At 38.6% G+C, this 21,463-nt stretch overlaps 1 protein-coding gene across 1 annotated transcript in view; it reads left to right on the top strand.

Annotated features, from left to right (window-relative positions):
• The first annotated feature begins 486 nt into the window (after positions 1-486).
• LOC149185286 (pentatricopeptide repeat-containing protein At2g13600-like) overlaps positions 487-21,463 on the top strand; it is a 146,021-nt gene continuing 125,044 nt past the window's right edge. The window contains exons 1-3 of the mRNA XM_089415609.1: positions 487-3,095; positions 3,730-3,871; positions 4,003-4,059. Coding sequence (XP_089271735.1) covers positions 487-3,095; positions 3,730-3,871; positions 4,003-4,059 — 2,808 coding nt within the window. The remainder of the gene's footprint in view (positions 3,096-3,729; positions 3,872-4,002; positions 4,060-21,463) is intronic.

The following is a 21,463-nucleotide window of genomic DNA, read 5'->3' as shown; positions in this document are numbered from 1 at the left end:
TTATTCATTTTTATTTTATAATATGAATATGAACAACAACTTACTTCTAACGGAACCAGTGGAATTTGGTAAAAGAAACCTGGATGTTGGCAGCTAAGCGTACGATGCAGTGTTTTCCGTCTCAATGTTGGTAGCTAAGCGTACCTTGCAGTGTTTCCCGTGATCTCTATGGCTGAAAGCAAACGCTGAGAATTGTAGCCTGGATAGTCACTACCACCATTCTAAATAACAGACACCACTTACTATTCCTTTTCAGATTGGCTTCTGATTGCATTTTTCTTGGGTTCACAGCAGTGTCTCCTCAATGGCTTTCCATGTTCTAAGCCTTCAATTCGTCATCCATAGCGATGGCTTTCCATGTTCTAAGCCTTCTATTCGTTATCCATAGCGATGTTGAAGTCCATGAACTGTATCTTCACTAATTTTCTCAAAAAATCACCTATTCCCAATTCCTTTCACAAGCATACGGCAAATAATTGTACCCAAATGCGCAAATTTACTCTTCTGGACGGTTTTTCCAGTGATGCAAGGAACCTTAAAGAGGAGAACTACATGGCCATTTGTGATAGAGCTTTGCAAGCATGTATTAACACTAAAAACCTGAGAGAAGGTAAGATGGTTCATGCACATATGATCATAACTGGTTATACGTCGTGCGTCTATACAGGGAACCGTCTGCTGGACATGTATGTAAAATGTGGGAGTTTGGTTGAGGCACGCCGAGTGTTTGACAAAATGTGTGAATCAGATATATTTTCATGGACTACCATGATTACAGGATATTCTAAATGTGGGCAGATCGAATATGCTCGCAAACTGTTTGACGAAATTCCTGATAGAAATATGGTTTCATGGAATGCAATGATTGCAGGTTTGGTTCGCAGTGGGCTTGCAGAGGAAGCACTTGAGTTGTTTTGCCAAATGCAACAGAAGGGCATGGAGCCAAACTCAAGTACCATAGGTAGTGTTATATCCGCATGCAGCAGTATACTAGCTATTGACTGTGGTAAGCAGGCTCATGCTTATATACTCAGAAATGGAATCGAGTTAAATGCTTTTGTGGGTAGTGCTCTTGTTGATATGTATGCTAAATGCCACAGAATAGAGGATGCAGGCAATGTATTTGACAACATGTCTGAAGGAAATCTGGTTTTGGACAATGCAATGCTTTCGGGATATTTGAGAAACGGGAGTTTGGAATGTGCCCGTCAGCTATTTGACAAAATGTATGAACGAGATGTCAAATCCTGGACTTCCATGATTATGGGTTATGCCCACAACGGGCACGGTGAAGAGGCCTTGGATTTGTTTTTCGAGATGCTGCAAGCAGGCATGAAGCCTGATAATCTTACTTTTGCCATTGTTATCAGTGCATGCGCGAGCCTGGTGGCACTAGTGGAGGGCAAGGCAGTCCATGCTCAAATCATCAGAAGTGGATTTGAGTCATACCTAAATGTGGGCAATGCTCTTATTACACTCTATGCTAAATGTGGGTTTCTAGATGATGCTTGCCAGTCGTTTGCCAAAATGGTGAAAAGGGATGTTGTGTCGTGGACTGCCATGATGGCTGGTTATTCACATCATGGGTATTTCGACAAAGGTTTGGAAATTTTCTCTAAATTGCTAAATGGAGTTTATAAACCAGACCAGTCTGCGTTAGTATGTGTTCTTCGTGCCTTTACCTGTCCAGCTACTTTAAAACGGCTGTTGCAAGTGCATGCATACATTATCCAAATTGGGAATGAATTAAATGTCCACGTGGCAAGTGCTCTTGTTGATGCTTATGCCAAATGTGGCAGTCTGGAGTCTGCCCAGCAATTGTTTGATAAGATGCATCTACAAGATGTAGACTCTTGGAATGCACTGATTTCAGGATATGCTAAATATGGAAGAGTAGGTGATGCACGAGAGTTGTTTAATAGAATGCACGATAGAGACATTTTCTCTTCGGATTGTAGAAAATACTTTGACTCGGATGATCGGATCCAACTGTTTGATCATTTACCAGAATGTTCTTGGAACACGATAAGAATAGGATATTACCAAGGTAAGAGAGAAGCTGTAAGTCAAGTTTTCAGAGACATACCTGAACGGAATGTTGTCTCATGGACTACAATGATTGCAGCATATACCCATCATGGATATGATGAGGAAGCTTTGAAACTCTTTTGCCAAATGCAACAGACAAGCGTGAAGATTGGACCATACATCTTTTCTACTGCTCTTACTGCATGTGCTCGCTTAGCAGCTTTTGAACTTGGAAGACAGGTCCATGGCAGTATGATTAAAATTGAACATGACTCACAGTTATCTGTCAGCAATTCCCTCATTACAATGTATGCAAAATGTGGGAGCATGGATGATACACACCAAGTATTTTTAAAAATGCCTGAACGCAATGTTGTCTCATGGACAGCGATGATTTGTGCATGTGCCCAGCACGGGTTTGGCAGGGAAGCTGTCCAGCTCTTTGAGCGGATGCTACAGGTAGGTGTGAAACCAGATCATGTCACGTTCACTGGTGTTCTCTCTGCTTGCAGCCATGCAGGCTTAGTGGATGAAGGCCATGTTTACTTCCATTCCATCAGTGAAGAGCATTGCCTCAAACCAAATATAGATCACTATACCTGCATGATTGATCTTCTTGCGCGTGTTGGGAACTTGAATGAGGCAGAGAACTTAATAAACAACTTACCATATGAGCCTGATGCTCGCATGTGGGGAATACTACTTAGTGCCTGCCAAAGGTATGGCAATATCGAGATAGGCAAACGTGCAGCAGAGTGCCTTATTGATATGGAACCATATAACATTGGAACATATGTGATGCTCTCAAACATATATGCTGCTGCTGGCAAGTGGGACGATGTAGCAAAGGTGAGGAAAATGATGAAAGACAGGGGGGTAAAAAAGGAGCCAGGATGTAGCTGGATTCAAATCAGAAACAGGGTGCATACATTTGTGGCAGGAGACAGATCCCATCCACTGGTTGGCAGAATCTATTCCATGTTGGAGAAATTGCAACTGCAGATGGAAGCAGCAGGGTATGTGCCAGATATGCGATTTGCCTTACATGCCATGGAGAAAGAGATCAAGTAACTCACTACAGGAGGCTTCATTTGTCTTTTGCTAGCTAGCATTTCCCATGAGATACCTATATGATGAATGGTTGCCAATCTTTGTGTTGGGTATCTTTTACATTACAACTGTATTTCTTCAACGTTGTAGTGCATCTGTGTGTTGTCAAGGTTGCCGGGACTTTCACCTGGTCTTGAATGCAGTTTTCTATGGGAGCCTGGCCACCAGAAATTGAAACTGGGTCATCCTCACAAGTGCTCTAACTTGGCCCTAGAATACATCCCAACAGACATAAAATGGATGCTATTTTGGCATAATATTCAATTTATAAGCTGGGCCCGAATTTGAGCTTCCGAATGCTTTGTTCTAGAAGGAAGCAAAAGAACAACCGTATTTCACACTACAACTGTATTTCTTCAACGTTGTAGTGCACCTGTGTGTGAGTCAAGTTTGCTGTGATTTTCACCTGATCTTGAATGCAGTTTTCTATGGGAGCCTGGCCACCAGAAATTGAAATTGGGTCATCCTCACAAGTGCTCTAACTTGGCCCCAGAATACATCCCAATAGACATAAATGGATGTTATTTTGGAATAATATTCAATTTATAAGCTGGGCCTTACTTTTGGTTTCCGAATGCTTTGTTCTAGCAGGAAGCAAAAGAATAACATGACTGGAAGCTTGGACAAAGCATTGGAGTGCCTCTCATGCTACATGAACAAATCTACTACAGATGATCTATTCTATTCTGGTACCCTGAGAAAGAAGACTGTTTTCAAGATAAAATATGAAGAGGTTGTTTGCACTCTGATCTGAATGCAATGGATGAAGTTTTAGTGCAATATGTCCATGCCATGTTCTGAACTTTGTAACAATAAACTAACTCCCAATTTTTTTGTAACATGATCTTGTGAACATTTCTGCAGGTTCTCAAAATTCTTTTCATTGCTGTACTTGGCAGCAGCAAGTTGGGCCATGTGCAAGTATTGATCGGGGAATGCTTAGTTATGTGTTTGTTCTTATAAAGCGTATTGTAGATGCTCATCTACACCTAGCTAATTACCTGCTGAGTATATGTCGAAGTAAGTAGGCCTTTTTGCTACTCCGGCACTCTGTACTTGTATTTATCACCAACTTTTTGTCAATGCTAATGACCTAGAGGTACATCTCCAAGGAAAATACGCAAATGAAATTGACATGTTTCCAAATTCATTACTGTTGGAAATTTGGAGAAGCATTTCCAAATCACTTTACAACTTCAGTTGATCAGATTAAGCTTTATTCTTACAAGCTGTTTAGAATTAAACTGGATTGGAGAAAAAGGTGACCAAAGAAGTCACAGAAGGTTGAATGTAATAAGCTGGGAGATTTTTGAGTGGTTATGCATTTGTTGCTTTAAACTCTCAGGTTCTGTTTTACCAAGTTTCTGGGAGCGTGGGAGTGGGGAGATGCACAAGTCGAGTGGGGAGATGCACAAGGGGGACTTGTGGGAGTACCCCCAAATTTTAGGGAAATTTGGAGGGATGGGGGACTTTGGGGTTCATGATTGTGCGATCCAACAATAACAATTCATCACATGCAAAGTCGTGATTCCTGAAGGCTGAAACTATTAAGTTTATGGAATTCTAAATGGGTTATGAAATTCTACTTTCTCTGTATGAAGTCTGATGACGTTGAAACAACTCTTAAACATCTGGAAAAAATTAATGGTAATGTTAAAAATATAAGTAAAAGGATTAGATAAGATAAAAGAGAATTGTCACTTCTCCTTTATCTTTTTTTCTATGTGGTTCACGGTTCCTGCAGATCAGTGACTGCTACATCCACGAAATATTTGTACTAGGCAGATATACCGGAAGGGATCACTTCTTTCCAGCTCAACCACGGAGCCTGACCTTGAGAGTGTCGAGAGAATTCAACACGTGACCTCTCAATAACAAATGTGCTTTAACGATGGGGACTCGACAAATTGAGCTAACTCTGTTAATTTTCCACTATTCTATGCTGTTACAATCACTTTAGCCCAACTCTTTTCTTTAATTAGCAATCTTTCAACATAATTTAATTTTCTAGTGATCATTAGCAATTGTAGATAGAATAGTAAATGCAATAGACAATAGAAGACAATCAAGAACAATAAGAGACACAAGGATTTGGTCAAAGACCAGGGAAAAACCCTTTCAAAATTTTCTTCTTATTAGATTGTCATAAAATGTTCAACAAAGAGAGTACAATGTTCCAATTCATCAATCAAGAGTCAAAGTCAATCCCAAAGCCAACCAAACAATATCCAGCAGATGAGCCCTGTAAATAAATCTGATCAAAGTCAACATTTTTGAAGTCAGTGGTGAACGATCAACAAAATTTAGGTCAAGGTCACAGTCACACAGACGCAGTGACAGTGAGTGCGGTTGAAACTCTTTAGCCATAGGGAATATCCTATCAAGCGAGCAGCTGCAACCGAGATTTCCCAAACCAACCCTGCGACTCTAGAACAATATCTTCTTTTCGCATGTGTGAGCTCAGACCCTGCGATTTCAGACTTGTACGAACCAATTTGAGACCTATACAAACCAATCCAAAGAAGAGAGAGAATAACATGCTTGATGATGATGTCCAAATGAGGTTAACTGTCTTGTATTTATATGGTCCCATGGGTGTACAATTTCTCTTAAAGCCGACCTGTACTTTTGTGCACAAGTGAGTTTTTTCCTTAAAAATACATTTTTCATTAACCAAATTAAATTCTTCCAAAGGCTAGGTGGGGTATATTTTGATGAGGAAGATTGTCCAAAGGAGTGAATTTGTCCATGATCTGCCAAGTTAACACTCTCGAGGTTCACTCCTTTATTTTACCAATTACCACTTCTACTTTTACCAATTGACATTCTCTTAGAGCTGACTTTTGTGCACGTGGGTTTCTTCCTTAAAAATACATTTTTCCTTAACCAAATTATTTTTTTCCAAAGGCTAAGAGGGGTCTTTCTTGATGAGGAAGATTGTCCAAAGGAGGGAATTTGTCCCTGAGCTGCCAAGTTAACACTCCCTTTCAACTAGGGAGAAATTATCCACTGCAACATATGTCCCATTTCAAATATCTCATCATCATGAAATCAAATGTCATCACTACTCATCTTTGCTCATCTCTATTGAACACTCACAAATATAAATGAAGAAGAATTTGACATCATAGGGGAGCTCAAGCTACCACCTTCTATCCATCGAGGGAGCCTCAGCCTCTGCTACCACCCGAAATCATCATCATCGGGGAGCCTCTGCTACCACCTGGAATCTACAAACAATAGGAGGGATGCCACTTACCTTGTGAGGTAAGGATCGTGCGTATCATATTGCTCGGTGACAATAGGAGGGATACCATTTACCATAAATGGTAAGGATTGCGCCTATCCTATTGTTTGTTGATCTTCCCAATTTGACCCTCAAGAGTCAGCTGTAGAACACTTGCATCTCTAGCTTGAGCGGGATGCCACTTACCATAAATGTTAAGGATCGTGACTAACTCAAACAACCAACACCCATTAGCCAGATGGGTGGGAAACTAGATGCTAATTGGGTTATACTCCGTCAATACTATCCTGAGTTCCCTCAACCCTAGGAGCTTTAAGGCTCAATTCCTCACCCTGGAAGCTCAGACAGTGGGGAAGAGCACAACTCAATGTCCTCGATTAGTCGGGTCCCTTACTTGGGAGGGTCACATCCATTAGTCCAAACTGCTCTCTGAAGACCAAGAACTTCCCTTTTGGCAAAGCCTTAGTAAGTATATTTGCTATTTGCTCATCGATTGAAATGTGATGGAGTCTCACAACTCCTCTCTGCACCATGTCTCGAATGTAGTGATACTTAATCTCAATATGCTTGGATTTGTCATGAAATACAAGATTCTTTGCCAATCAGTTCTCACTCTTTGTAGAAAATCCACGAAATTTTGATCTACTAATATGAACAATTTGAAATAAAATTTCTTCTCACATAAACACAAAATTTCTCTACTAGATGCAGCATAATAGGAATAGAAATAAAAGCACAGTCACACAATTCAAAAACACAGAATTCTCTAGTGAACCCAAATGGGAAAACCCTCTGCTTGTTTGAGAATTTTATTAATAGAGAAACTAAGCAATTGATCTCTTACAAAATACAATTGTTTCAATTTAAAAGACACTTGTCTTTCCTATTTGTTCTAAGCTTGAAACCCTTGCAAGACTGTTGATCTCTATTGCCCTCTACCAACCTGTGCACAAGCTTCTCTTGCACACTCTTCCTCTTACAAGCTCCACTCACAAACTCATGCTTCCTATTGCTTGGTCTTACCAACTCGTGCTCACCAAAACAATGATTAAACTTGTGCCTTCGTTTCTCCTTTTAAAGACAATTCAAATGGTTAAAATTAGTGAGTTTTCTAATTAAGGAATGATTTTGTGATTGATTGAGTTAGTATGATTTAACTGCTCATGCAACTCGTCCTATTTCAAGTCAACCACTTGAAACTCAATCACTTGTGTTTTTCCTTAATCAACTCACACTAGAAAATCAAGAACTCGACTTTCAATTTCAACACATCAGTTAACTGCATCCTAACTTGTCCTAATTTTTAGGGACTGATTCCTAAATTATAGGAACTCGTCCTAATTTATAGGGAATCTCCTAATTTTTAGGAACTTGAGTCATGCACAAGAAGGAACTCGATTTGGCTCTAATGATTAAGGCACAAATCAAGGAACCTTTTTCTTACTAATATTTTCAACACCCCCTCTTAGCGAGGAAGGTGTTCTTGGAAGAACCTCGTCCACCTGGATCTGTCTTCAACTCTACCAAGTTCTTCAATGCTGTAGATGCTCCCTCTGAACTAGAAGACTTCCCTACTTTCTTCTATGGAACCTGCTTTGAAGACTTGTTCTTTCCCACCATGCTTTACGAGTCCACCACTGTAGTCATAAGTGCCATGTACCCAATGTACCTAGGTGTATGCTTCTTGATGTTGGGAGAGTCAACTCTCTTCTGATTTCCCTTAACCAAATATTTTGTCCACTTGGCTCGAAATTTCCCTATATTGGAAGTCTCTGACTGAGTGGCTACCTCCACTCACCCTGGGCTATCGTCATCATCATCCTCTTGCTAGTCATCCCAACTACCAACTAGCTTAACCCAAAACTGAGATATTGGTTGAGTCTCCATCTTAAGAGCTCTATCCTGCTCTCGCTCAACCACCACATATCTACTATGAGAACTCCTTTCCTTGCTGCTCAAGGCTACACTTGTCTCTACTTGCAACTTCTAGAGATTCTTCACCCTTTGCTTCTTACATCCAGAAGCTAAGTGCTGGAGGTATGCCTTATCTTTGCTGAAGATGACATCATATCCCTTGTCCTCAAGGGTAGCTATTGAAACAAGATTATGCCTCAATCCTGGAACATAGAGAACATCTCTGAGATGAAGAGGATTACCCCTTTGAAAGCTGACAGTACCAACTCCTCTAGTTGCATACTGACCATCATCTCTTAACTCAATCTGAAACTGCATATCCTTCTCCTTTAGGTAGCTAAAACTCTTCTTGTTCCTGGTCATGTGGAAGGAAGCCCCGGAATCAATATACCATATACTGCTATATACTGAGCTTGCCATGCAAGCAATCAATGAGAAATCTTTCTTGAACCGGGTAGAAAATTCATCTACCTCTGCTGATGTAGCAACATAATCCTTCTCGCCCCTCCTTCTTAGCAGGACACTTAAAAGCGTAGTGTCCAAATTCATGGCAATGAAAGCACTTGATCTTGCTTAGATCATTCTTCTTTCCATTGTGATTGGAATCGACCTCTCCATGGCCCTTTTTTCCCTTGCTACTCTTGCTTGCCATGGCACAGTTATCCTCATCCTCTGCCATAACTGATCTCCCTTCTATGGTTCCTCTTTAGATCTCTTCCTGTATGCAATTAGTCCAAAACCTTTCACAATTTGGGAGGTTCTCTCTCCCACTAATAACATCTTAGAACCCTTTCCATGATTTGTGAAGTCAAAGCAAGGAAAAAACCACAAGATCATGATCAGATACAACCACACCCATCCCACTTAGTTCATCTCATACCTGAATGAACCTTGTCAAATATGGGATGATGGGCTCATCGTTGCTCATCCGGATACTCCTCAACTTTTCCTTAAGAGCAAACTTCTTGGTATCACTGGTAATTTGATACAACTTTAGGATTGCATTGTACATCTCAAACGTTTTCTTATTCTCATGGATATGAGGCACTATATGATCTTTGGCCCCTGCTAGAATGATCCTCTTTGCCTTGATATCATTCTTATTATGCTGGGCCAGTTTTTTGGCATATTGTGGTGGTGGGATAGCTTGCTTTACGAATTCCCCCACACCATTTTCTTCCAACACTATCATAATCCTCCCTTTCCAAGCTATGAAGTTCGATGTTCCCTCTAGACAGTGATTTTCTCTCAACCCTTGGTAAACAATCCTGCTTCCCCTGAGAGCTCTCTAAAAACTTGCCTACTAACAGTCTTGTAGTCCTTCACAGGTCTACACTTAGAGCTCCTTTTGACACCTGCTAATAGCCCTCCACACTGCTCTTAAGATGCCAAACACACACTATCCAACCTAGACAATATCCACTTAGCAAAACGTCAACATGAAACACCAACCGCATACCTCTAATTGTTCTTCTCCTTCTTGACCTGTGCTTTCCTTTTGTGATTCTCAACCTTGGTTAGGACTACTTATAGCTACTGCTACAACCTTGTTCTTGAGTCAAATTTCCTCACAAAGATTGTGGCTTCCTCTTCTAGGCAAGCTCCTTTAATCGCCGATTTTTATGCCCTCTTACAACCACTTGTAATGTCTTTCCAGCCCTCAAAACTGTCCCTACAGAACTTGGGCCGAACTAGGGCGCACACAGAATAGATTAGACTTGTTTACAAGAGTAAACCAACCTCCATCTTGACACAAAACTGCACAGAACTACTCCTAGCCTCGACCCTGCTCCTCTTCTTGAATCTACCCAAACAGTGACAAGAAACCAATCTAAACCAAGTCACCTTCTCTTCTTCACTGAGCTCCAAGAGTTCGCGAACTATTCCAGATATTTCCTTGATGTGTTTTTCACTTTGGATGTGTTATCTTTATTATGATCCGGCTCTGATACCATGTAAAAAATTCATAAAATTCTGATATGCTAATATGAGCAATCTGAAAAAAAAATAAAAATTTCTTCTCACATAAGCAGAAAATTTGTCTACTAGATACAGTGGATTAGGAACAAAAATAAAAGCATAGTCACACAATTCAAAAACAAAAAATTGTCTAGGGAACCCAACTGGGAAAACCCTCTACTTGTTTGAGAATTTTATTGATAGAGAAACTAAGAAATTGATCTCTTACAAAATACAGTTGTTTCAATCTGAAAGACACAATTGTCCTTCCTGCTTGTTCTAAGCTTGAAACCCTTGCAAGATTGTTGATCTCTGCTGCCCTCTACCAACTTATGCACAAGCTTCTCTTGCACACTCTTCCTCTCACAAGCTCCACACACAAACTCGTGCTTCCTATTGCTTGGTCTCACCAACTCGTGCTCACCGAAACAATTATTAAACTTGTGCCTTCGTTCCTCCTTTTAAAGGAAATTCGAATGGTTAAAATTAGTGAGTTTTCTATTTTGTGATTGATTGAGTTAACATGAGTTAACTGCTCATGCAACTCATCCTATTTCAAGTCAACCAGTTGAAATTCAATCACTTGTGTTTTTCGTCAATCAACTCACACTAGAAAATCAAGAACTCGATTTTCAATTTCAACACATCAATTAACTGCATCCTAACTTGTCCTAATTTTTCGGGGCTGATCCCTAAATTATAGAAACTCATCTTAATTTATAGGGAATCTCCTAATTTTTAAGAACTTGAGTCATGCACATGTAAGGAACTCGTTCAGGCTCCAATGATTAAGGCATAAATCAAGTAACCCTTTTCTCGCCAATATTTGCAACACTCTTGTTGTCGCAGTATATGACTGTCGTATCTAGGACCTATTCAAATATCTCTCCAAAGAGCTTTCTCAACCAAATTGCCTCGTAGCTAGCCATGCTAGCATCAATGTACTCTTCCTTGACTATGCTTAAAGCCACAAATTTTTGTTTTTTGCTCATCCAAGATATCATCGTAGACTCCAAAGTAAAGCAACATCTTGATGTGCTTTTCTTGTCAATAACATATCCATTCCAGTCGACATCAGTGTAACCATGAAGTCGTATATCTTCGACAGTATATCTCAAACCAAGGTTAATCGACCCATGCAAATATCGCAGTACATGCTTGGAAGCAACCCAATGTGCATGAATAGGCTCAATCATGAATTGACTCAAAGTGTTCATAGCAAAGCATGTGTTCGAACGAGTGTTCACTGGGAACATCAATGCCCCAATCAACTGTTGGTACTCAGAAGGGTTTTCCAAGTCAATTCCAACGTCGTCTCCTCATAACTTAAATTTTATCTCCATTGGGGTGGCCAAGAATTTGCATTTTGTCATTCTGAATCTTTCCAATAGCTTCATGACATATTTTCCTTGAGAAAGGAAAATATCTCTAGATATCTGCCAAACCTCTAATCCCAGGAAGTAATGCTTCATACCTTGATCCTTCATTTCAAACTCAGAGGCCAACTCCCTCTTACACTTGAGCATTCAGGGGCTCACTACCTATCAGGAACAGATCGTCAACATATAAAATCAAAATTAAAGGCATACCTTGGATCACTTTGAAGGGTTCAGATTGACACTGCTTTTCGTGAATCCAAGCATCACTAGGTAACTATCAATACGGGCATATGAGGCTCTGGGGACTTGCTTCGAACCATATAGTGCTACAAACATGAGCCTTTCTGTCCTTTACTTCAAATCCCCAAGTCAGCTCAACATATACTTCTTCTTGTAGTATGCCATGAAGAAATGCCATCTTTACATCCATCCGGTGAAGAGTCTATCCTTGACTAGCAACAAGGGAAACAATCGATCTAACAGTAGTGCAGAAGATAACTAGAGAAAATATATCGTCATAGTCTTCTCCCTCTTTCTGGGAGAACCTCAGACCACAAACCTTGCTTTGTACTTCTCAATGCTTCCATCAACTCCATGCTTGATCTTATATATCCATTTTGAAGTTACGACAAACTTTCCCTTAGGTCTTGGCACAACATCCCATACATCATTCTTCATAATTGATTCATATTCTTTGACCATGGCATCCTTCCAAACTTGTTCTTTCACAACTTCTTCAAAGGTAGAAGGCTCAGCCTAGATCATAGTGCTCATAGCTACAACGTATCCCTGATATTGACATGGATTCTTACTTTCTCTAAAGGTCCTTTTGGCAAGAATATATCTCTCAACATCCTGTAAAGTATCACAAAGAAATAATGGTCTCTTCCTGGCAGGGGGATCACTTGGAGGAGGATACAAGGGGTCCATAGGCTCCATGGAATTATCAACAATGTCCTTCTCGGATACTGACACAAAAGGACCTTCCAATATGTTCATATCATCATCTTTCTTCTCACTAGGAAGTGGTGGAGGAAGGTCCCTTGCTTTTTTGAGGGAAATATCTTCATTGAAAGTTACATCCCTGCTAAAATCTATCTTCCTTTGACCAGATATGTATATTCTAAATGCTTTAGAATATTCACAGTAATGAACAAATGTACCTTTCTTTTCGGTGGCTTCCAACTTGTTCCTCTTGTCCTTTGGCACATTATATGAGGCAACCAAATATCTTGGCATGTCCAATGTTAGGCTTCACACATGTGAATACTTCTTCGGGAATCTTGTTGTCCAATGCTTGATGAGGAACTCGGTTTTGAACATATACGGTTGTATTTGTAGTTTCTTCCCAAAGGAATTTTGATAACTTTTGATCATACATAATAGCTTGGGCAACTTCCACAATGGACTTGTTCTTTCATTCAGCCACTCCATTCTACTCGGGATTATAAGGTACAATGGTTTCCTTCTTGATACCTTCCTTCTTGCAGAAGTTAATGAATTCATTTCAAATGTACTCTCTCCACTATTGTCAGACATGAAGATTTTGATTTTCTTCCCTGTTTGATTTTCTATCAGCACCTTGAATTCCTTGAACATATCAAAAGCCTCATCCTTATGCTTCAAATAGTATATTGATGTCTTCCTGGAGAAGTCATCAATAAAGATTATATTGTAGAGATGTCCACCAATAGAGTGCACATGCATGGGTTTGCATAGGTCAGAATGAATGAGTTGAAGAATATCATTGGTCTTGTTCTCGCTAGAGGGGAATGGTCCCCTTGTCTTATTTCCATTGGCACATCCCATACATATTCCATCGTGATTGGCTTGAACATTAGGCATCCCAAAGACTGACTCTTTAATTTTGATAGAGTTTTATAATGTAGATGTGCCAACCTTCGATACCATAACTCACTTTGATGATTTAATGGCAATAACCATTGCTAGTAGAGGTCTTCCATTGACTCTATAGAGTCCTTCAACTCTAAATCCCAAGGTAAAAGGATCCATCATGCAAAATTCCATAGGCCATGTGAATTATTTTCCTTTGATGAAAGCTACTCTCATACCCTTGTCTTCCAAAGCAGAAATAGATACCAAGTTTTTCTTTAATCCTAGAACGTACATCACATCATGAAGAAGAATGGATTGACTAGAGTCCAAATGAAATTTGATGGAACCAAATCCCTTCACAGGATGAGTAGAGTTGTCTCCAAAAATGATTTTCAAACTTATCTCCCTCAACCAAGTTAGAGAGGACTTCCTTGTACCCAAAGAAATGCCCTTCAGCCCCACTATCTACCAGATAGATATCATACAAATCCGAAGGGGAAGAACTAGAAAGAGCATAAATAAGAATATATTCAAATTGACCAACAACTGCATTATTTTCATACCTGGAGTTCCTTGACCTCTTTTGAGGATGATGGCATTCTTCGTAGTCATCCAAAGTATCTCTTTTCCTTCTATCACCCCTTTTTCTTCTATCATCTCCTATTCTTCGATCATCACCTCTTCTTCTATTGTTGAACCTATTATTGTTGAAGCCACGATTATTGTTGTAATTGGACCTTGAAGCATCTCTCTTCTTTGGGTAGTCTCGGGCATAGTGACCATGCTTGTGAAAATTGTAGCATTCAATATCCCTTGATCTTCTATTAGAGTCCTTTGATTTAGGAGGAGGCCTTCTTGAACTAGATGGTCTTCCCCTTCCTTTTCTCTTCTTGTCTTGAGTGACAAATGCAGAGGGCTCTCCTTCTTCATGCTTTTGAATTCTTCCTCTGGCAATCATCCTGGCCTCTTCTTGAGTGCATTTACCAACGACCTCATCAAATGATAGAAGAACATTATTGTTGCTTAAAGTAGTAATGAAGGTTTCCCAAATAGGAGGAAGACCTTGAAGAGTCACCACCGCCAACTCTTTGTCAAAGATTTGTTCACCAACAAATTGTAATTGATCCCTTAGGTGAGATGCCCTCATGATATAGGATTGCATATATTCCCCTTTGCTCATCTTCATTTCTTTGAGTTTGTTTTTCAAATATAGGATATGATTCAAGTTGTTGACTTCATACATCTCGACCAACTTGTCATAAATATCCTTAGACTTCTTCAAGTTACCAACATAAACAAACAAATGATCTTGCAAACCATCAATGATAATTTTCTTGGCTTTAAGCTCTCCTTTTTTGTATTTGGATTTGACACTAGCAGAAGCATTTGATGAAAGCTCAGGTACTTTATTTGCACATATTCTAAAACATCGTTGTCATTTAGCATAACTTCCAATCTGATATTGCAAGCAACAAAGTTAGATGAATCACCCAACTTCTCATTATCCTTGAAGTAAGAGGTAGACATCTTGACCAAATCAAATAGGCTCCTTCAACTTCTTTCAAGAATGATTGCTATTGTCGCTTGTCTCCTTGGGTTTGTCTTCACCTTAGCTCTAATACCGTGTAAATTTTCCACTGTTCTATGCTATTACAATCACTTTAGCCCAATTCTTTTCTTTAATTAGCAATATTTCAACACAATTTATTTTTCCAATGATCAATAACAATTGTAGATAAAACAATAAATGCACAATGATCACCAAAGAGAGTACAATGTTCCAATTCGCCAAACAAGAGTCAAAGTCAATCCCAAAGCCAACCAAACAATATCCAATAGATGAGCCATGTAGACAAATATTATCAAAGTCAAAATATTTGAAGTCTGCAGTCAACGATCAATAGAATTTAGGTCAAGATCACAGCCACACAGACCAAGTGACAGGGAGTGCCAATGAAGCTCTTCATCTGCAGGGAATACCCTATCAACCAAGCGATTGAAGCCGAGATTTCCACGAAGCAACCCTGCAGCTCTAGAACAATATCTTCTTTTCGCATGTGTGAGTTCATACAACTTGTATGAACCAATTTCACAAAACAATTTCAGACCTGTATGAACCAATCCAAAGAAGAGAGACAAGAAGATGCTTCATGATGATGTCCAAATGAGGGTAACTTGTCTTGTATTTATATGGTTCCAAGGGTGTCCAATTTCTCTTAAAGTCGACCTGTACTTTTGTGCACATGTGGGTTTTTTCCTTAAAATTACATTTTTCATTAACCAAATTAAATTCTTCCAAAGGTTAGGAGGGGTATCTTTTGATGAGGAAGATTGTCCAAAGGAGTGAATTTGTCCTTGAGCTGCCAAGTTAACACTCTCGAGGTTCACTCCTTTATTTTACCGACTGTCACTTCTACTTTATCTTACCAATTGACATTCTCCTTTATTTTACTTTTTCAATCCTTTTACTTTAAGAATTTAATATTAACATTAATTACCAAGGTCACAAACTTAACAAAGGCCTATCCTCTGTTTTTTTTCTATGTTCATGGGTTGTTAGACAAAAAATTTATGGACTTAGGGTTCATTTTTCCTTCAAGATGATATTCTTGGGGAAATTTAGGCGCCTCCCTTCTAAGGAAGGGGGGCACCCAAACATCCTCCTTTTGGGCAAACACATTCCCCACACCGGGAGAAATTTTCCTCATGTGTTTCACTAAGTTTCCCCTAAAGAGGGACATGGAGCAACATTTAACTAGGCATCCCCCTGCCCTCAAAGCATGTGAAACATGGAGAGTGCGCCCTACACCTTCGGGGACATGTCCCCATGGAACACTGCTCTCAAAATGGGAGGAAAATATATAAAGTGCATATATGCAACGTTAATTGGTAATGTTGTTGCCTAAGATGCACACCTAGATTGATGTGGGAAAAGTCTTCAACACCACAAGGTGTGGTCTTTAAGGCACAATGCTCAGAGAAGGGGCTGTCACCTATTTCCAATTCTCTTCATTCAGGTTCTCTCCTAGCTAAACTAAGGGGGGTGCTCTCTAAAGATGATTCTAAGAAGAAAACTTGCTAAGAATAACAAGCTCTAGGAGATTAATGATGTTAATTGAATTAGTTAAGGCTTCACCATTTTAACTTGAATTAGATCTCAAGATTAGATTGATTAGCAAGTATGAACAATTAGGAGCATATAACAATCAACAATTTAGATAAATCAATTATGTTCACTTGATATCTTGCAAGACAAATATAGTTAGACCAGTTCCAAATATACTTGCAAGAAATATATTCTCACAAATGAATCAAAAATACTTGCAAACGAGATATATCAAGAAAAATCAACAAGTTGGACAATTGGATGAGTTGTAAAGCAAGGGGTTAGGGAAATAAATTCACAAGAGGTTATGTATAGCTTGAGATATGAACAATAGGAATAAAAGAAGACTTGCAATAGAAATATGAATAAGAAGATAATTAAATTTCATAAGCAAGTATTAAGGAATAAGGAAAAATATAAACTGATAGTTGCCATATTGCATTTTCCAACACCTCGATGTTGGCTTCCTTGAGCTAGATGGACCTCCTCTTCCTTTCCTTTTCTTGTCTTAAGCAACAAATGCAGAGGGATCTACTTATTCATGCTTTTGAATCCTCCCTCTAGAGATCATCCTGAATTCTTCTTTGGTACATTTACAAACCAACTCACCAAATTTTGGAAATTTGTCATTATTGCTTATAGTGGTGATGAAGGTTTCACACATAGGAGGAAGGCCTTGAAGAATTACTAACACAACTCTCTATCAGATATAAGCTCACTAGTAGTCTATAATTGATCCCTTCGTTGGGATATCCTCATGGCATAGGATTGCACATATTCACTCTTATTCATCTTAATGTCCCTGAGGAAAGGATGTGACTCAAATTGTTGACCTCATACATCCCAACCAACTTATCATAGATGTCCTTATCTTTCTTGAATTTTCCAACATAACTTAGTAAATGATCTTTCAAAGAATCAATAAGAATTTTCTTGGCTCCAAGATCACCTTTCTTATATTTGGATTTGGTAGTGGCAGGAGTATATTTTGATGGCTTAGATACTTTTCCTTCCACATATTCTAGGACATCATTATCATCCAATATAAATTCCAATATGATCTTCCAAGTAACAAAATTTGATGAGTCACCCAACTTCTTGGTATCCTTGAAGTAAGAGGTAGATATCTTAATCGAGTCAAATAGGCTCCTTTAGCTTCTTTTAAAGATGATTGCTTCAAAATTGTCTCGTTGGGCTTGTCATCACCTTAGCTCCAATACCATGTTAAATTTCCATTGTTTTTTGCTTAGTACAATCACTTGTCCCAAATATTTCTTCAATTAGCAATCACTTTCAAATCAATTTAATCTTCCAATAAAAAATAGCAATTGTAGATATAATAGTAAATGCAATGTAAAATAGAAGACAACTAAGAGCAATGACAAGAGACACACGATTTATTCAAAGACCAGGGAAAAACCCCACAAGGGGGCAAACTCTTTCAAATTCTTCTTTTATTAGATTGTTATCAAATGTTAAACAAAGAGATTACAATGACACAATTCAACAAGAGAGAGTCAAAGTCAAATATTTGACTTATCTAACAATTAACCAATCAATATCCAAGAGATGAGCCCAAAAGTCAAATATGGTCAAAGTCAACAACAATCAACAGTAGCAAATGATGCCCTAATCAATCAACATTTAGTGGTCAAATCAACTCCAAAAGGTTTGGTTTTGGTAGCAGAAAACTCGGCCTCGTTTGTTGGTCAAAGTCAAGTCAAAAGTGTCCCAAAATAGCTCGGTCAAAGGAGAGAGAATCCAAGTGGTCAACTTCAAAATTCTGTGGTTGAATTCCATGGTCAACAATAGTCAAAGTAGCTCAAAAAAATTCAGTTCCTCCACAAAAAAACTCAGCCTCCCAAGATTGAAATTTTCCAAGTCAAAGTGAGTCAAAATGTCAAGTCAAACTTGGTCAACAGTTGCCCAAACAACAGTCAATGCAAAAATTTCAGAATGCCCTTCTTTCCTTCGCACATGTGAGCTCAACTTCCTTTATTGTATACCTATACGAACCAATCACAAGAGGAGAGAGGAGAATATGTGTTGATGTGATGTCCAAATGAGGCTGCCTTGATGTGTATTTATATGCTTCTTTGGAGACCCATTTATGACTTTAGGTTGAACTTAAATTTTGTGTACTTGTGGGTTTTTGATTTAAAATAATATTTTTCCTTGACTAAATTAATTTCTTCCAAGGGAAAAGAGGGTTTTCTCTAGATGAGGAAGGTTTTCCAAATGAGGAAATTTATCCCTTCGCTGCCAAATTAACATTACTCACCTAAGAAAACTTACATCTTAGAAGGAAAGAGAACACATTTATAGGGAGAAATGCTACAATGGGAAAATACAATGTCAAAATTTGATACAAAATTCAAAACCCTTTATGCTACCTTGATTTTTACCAATGTTGGTGGACAAAAAACTATGGAAAGTAACAACGCCCCCCAAAATTATTTTGTTTGCATGGCTATCCATGAAAGGAGCATTCCCCACAAAGTGTACAATGAAAAGAAAAGGCTGGTAGGGACTGTTGGTTCTCATTTTGTCTCCGTAACTAAGAACAACCCGAGAAGAAATTCACCGAGGATTATAAAAATCCTCCCGCTTTAGCTGACAAGGGTTGGCCTCCCTCCACCTCAGAGGGTATTCCCTATTATTAATGTAATTTAAATAGATTTTCTAATTCCACAAATAAATATGGCTAGGTTATTGATATCATGACAAGGAGTGGAAAGTATGAAGCTCTAAGTGGGAGAGACTTACATACAATCGTGTAGTCAATGATATCAAATTGTAAACTTAATTAAGTAATAAGAAAATAATAATCTGCAAGAACTTAAAATAAAAGAATGAAACGATTGAAGATAAAAGAAAAATAATTAAATGATAGATATGCTTATATCCCATTTATTGGTAACTCATCATAGTACAAAATGTGATATAATATAACATCATGTATTATTATTGTTCATTCACCCTGCAAAAGAGGAGTGTTAAGAATAAGATTATCATCCAATAGTATGTATGTCAGACAATGAACCAATCCTGCATATGTTGCAACTAGACAACCATGATTGAGATGTAAGGATATGAAATAACAAGGAAAAAAGAAGAAGAATTAAACAGAGCATATAATGTTATATACCTAGGGGGGATAATATGGGGTACCAAGGGAGGTACCCAAGATAATAATGTAATAATGTGATGGGCCATAGTAATAAATAAGGTGGTTAACCCATGTCATGTAAGGGACCACAAGTAGTTAATAATAATGTAATGGGCCCATGGTATTAGTTGATGGTATGAGGAAACCATGGTAATGATGCATGGTATTGTATGTATGAGGCCTATATAAAAGCTAGAGACTCCACATACGAAGATGAAAAGAAGTATTATTGTATGAACAGGCATATGGCTTGTGGAGTGCTCTCCTTCCTTAAGGAGTGAATGTATGGTGTTGCCCTACCTTAAGGGTTTTGATCAATAAAGAATCATTTCATATCATTTCTGGGTTTATTTGCATTATCTTATATTTTTATATCAGATCTATAATATTCTGGGTTAGATCTACAACAATTGGTATCAGAGCTATAATATTCTTGGGTTAGATCTACAACAAGTGGTATCAGAGCTCTTTCTTGGGCAAACCGTGGAGGTTTTTTTTTTTTTTGTTTATAATATGAAATGCTTCTTGTGACAATTTCAATTTTTTTTGTGATGGCGGGCCTAGATCGTTTTGAACAGGAAGAATCTTTTTTGCATCGTCTCGTTTGGCTCCAACAGACTGGTACAGTGGAGGAATATATTACCGCTTTTGAAGCCTTAGCCTTCCGCACTAAGGGTCTCACAAATGCATTCTTCAAGGAATGTTTTATCAACGGTCTTAAAGAAGCCATCAAGGCTCAAGTTCTACTTCACCACCCTTCCACGTGGAAGGAGGTTTGCCAGTTAGCTCGTCAGGTCACATTGCCTAGCAAAGATTTCATTTTTACAGAAAAGAAGGAAACTAGGGAACCTAAAGGGTTATTTCCTACTGGTATATCCTTATTGCAGATTCATGGATTGATTCAGAAAGATAATATCATTGTTTCTATCAATCCTAGTTGTCAACATAATTTTATCAGTGTTAATTTGGCACAAAAATTGCAAGTCCCAGTAAAACAAATTGAACATACAAAGGTTGATGATAAGGATGTTCAAATCTATAAGGATTTGAAGCTTTCTATGGATAAGTGTGTGTTTTATGGTAATTTTTATGCTTCAGATATGGATAACATGGATGTTGTTTTGGGATACCCTTGGATGGAATCCGTGGGTACTATCAATATTAATGTGCAGAAGAAATTCCTGAAGCTATGGTATAAAAAGAAGAAAATTACATTACAGGATATTTCCATCCATAAACAGATAGAGCACATGGAGGCTGAAGCAGAAGATGTTCAAGGGATTGACATATCAGATGATGAGCCTTTAATGATCGACAATCAAACACAAACAGAGGCTGCAGAAGAAAAGGTTACAGGTGATGATACAACAGAGGAGGGCTCAGTGGTTGAAGTCATATTGAAAAAGAAGACACCACAACAGGCACCATAGCAGGGTGAAGTCAAGCAAAAGCCATCGTGGGTTAAAACTTCAACATATCATCACTCACATCACCCCGCAAGACAACCATTGTTGTAGATCTAACCCAAGAATATTATAGCTCTGATACCAATTGTTGTAGATCTAACCCAGAATATTATAGATCTGATATAAAAGTATAAGATAATGCAAATAAACCCAGAAATGATATGAAATGATTCTTTATTGATCAAAACCCTTAAGGTAGGGCAACACCATACATTCACTCCTTAAGGAAGGAGAGCACTCCACAAGCCA

Source organism: Pinus tabuliformis, chromosome 3_2 (assembly GCF_031772625.1).
Source record: "Pinus tabuliformis cultivar Carrire ecotype Pingquan chromosome 3_2, CPIR1, whole genome shotgun sequence".
In the NCBI taxonomy this organism is placed as follows: domain Eukaryota; kingdom Viridiplantae; phylum Streptophyta; class Pinopsida; order Pinales; family Pinaceae; genus Pinus; species Pinus tabuliformis.
Note: the sequence above shows the minus strand (reverse complement) of the source record. Positions and strands in the feature narration are given on the sequence as shown.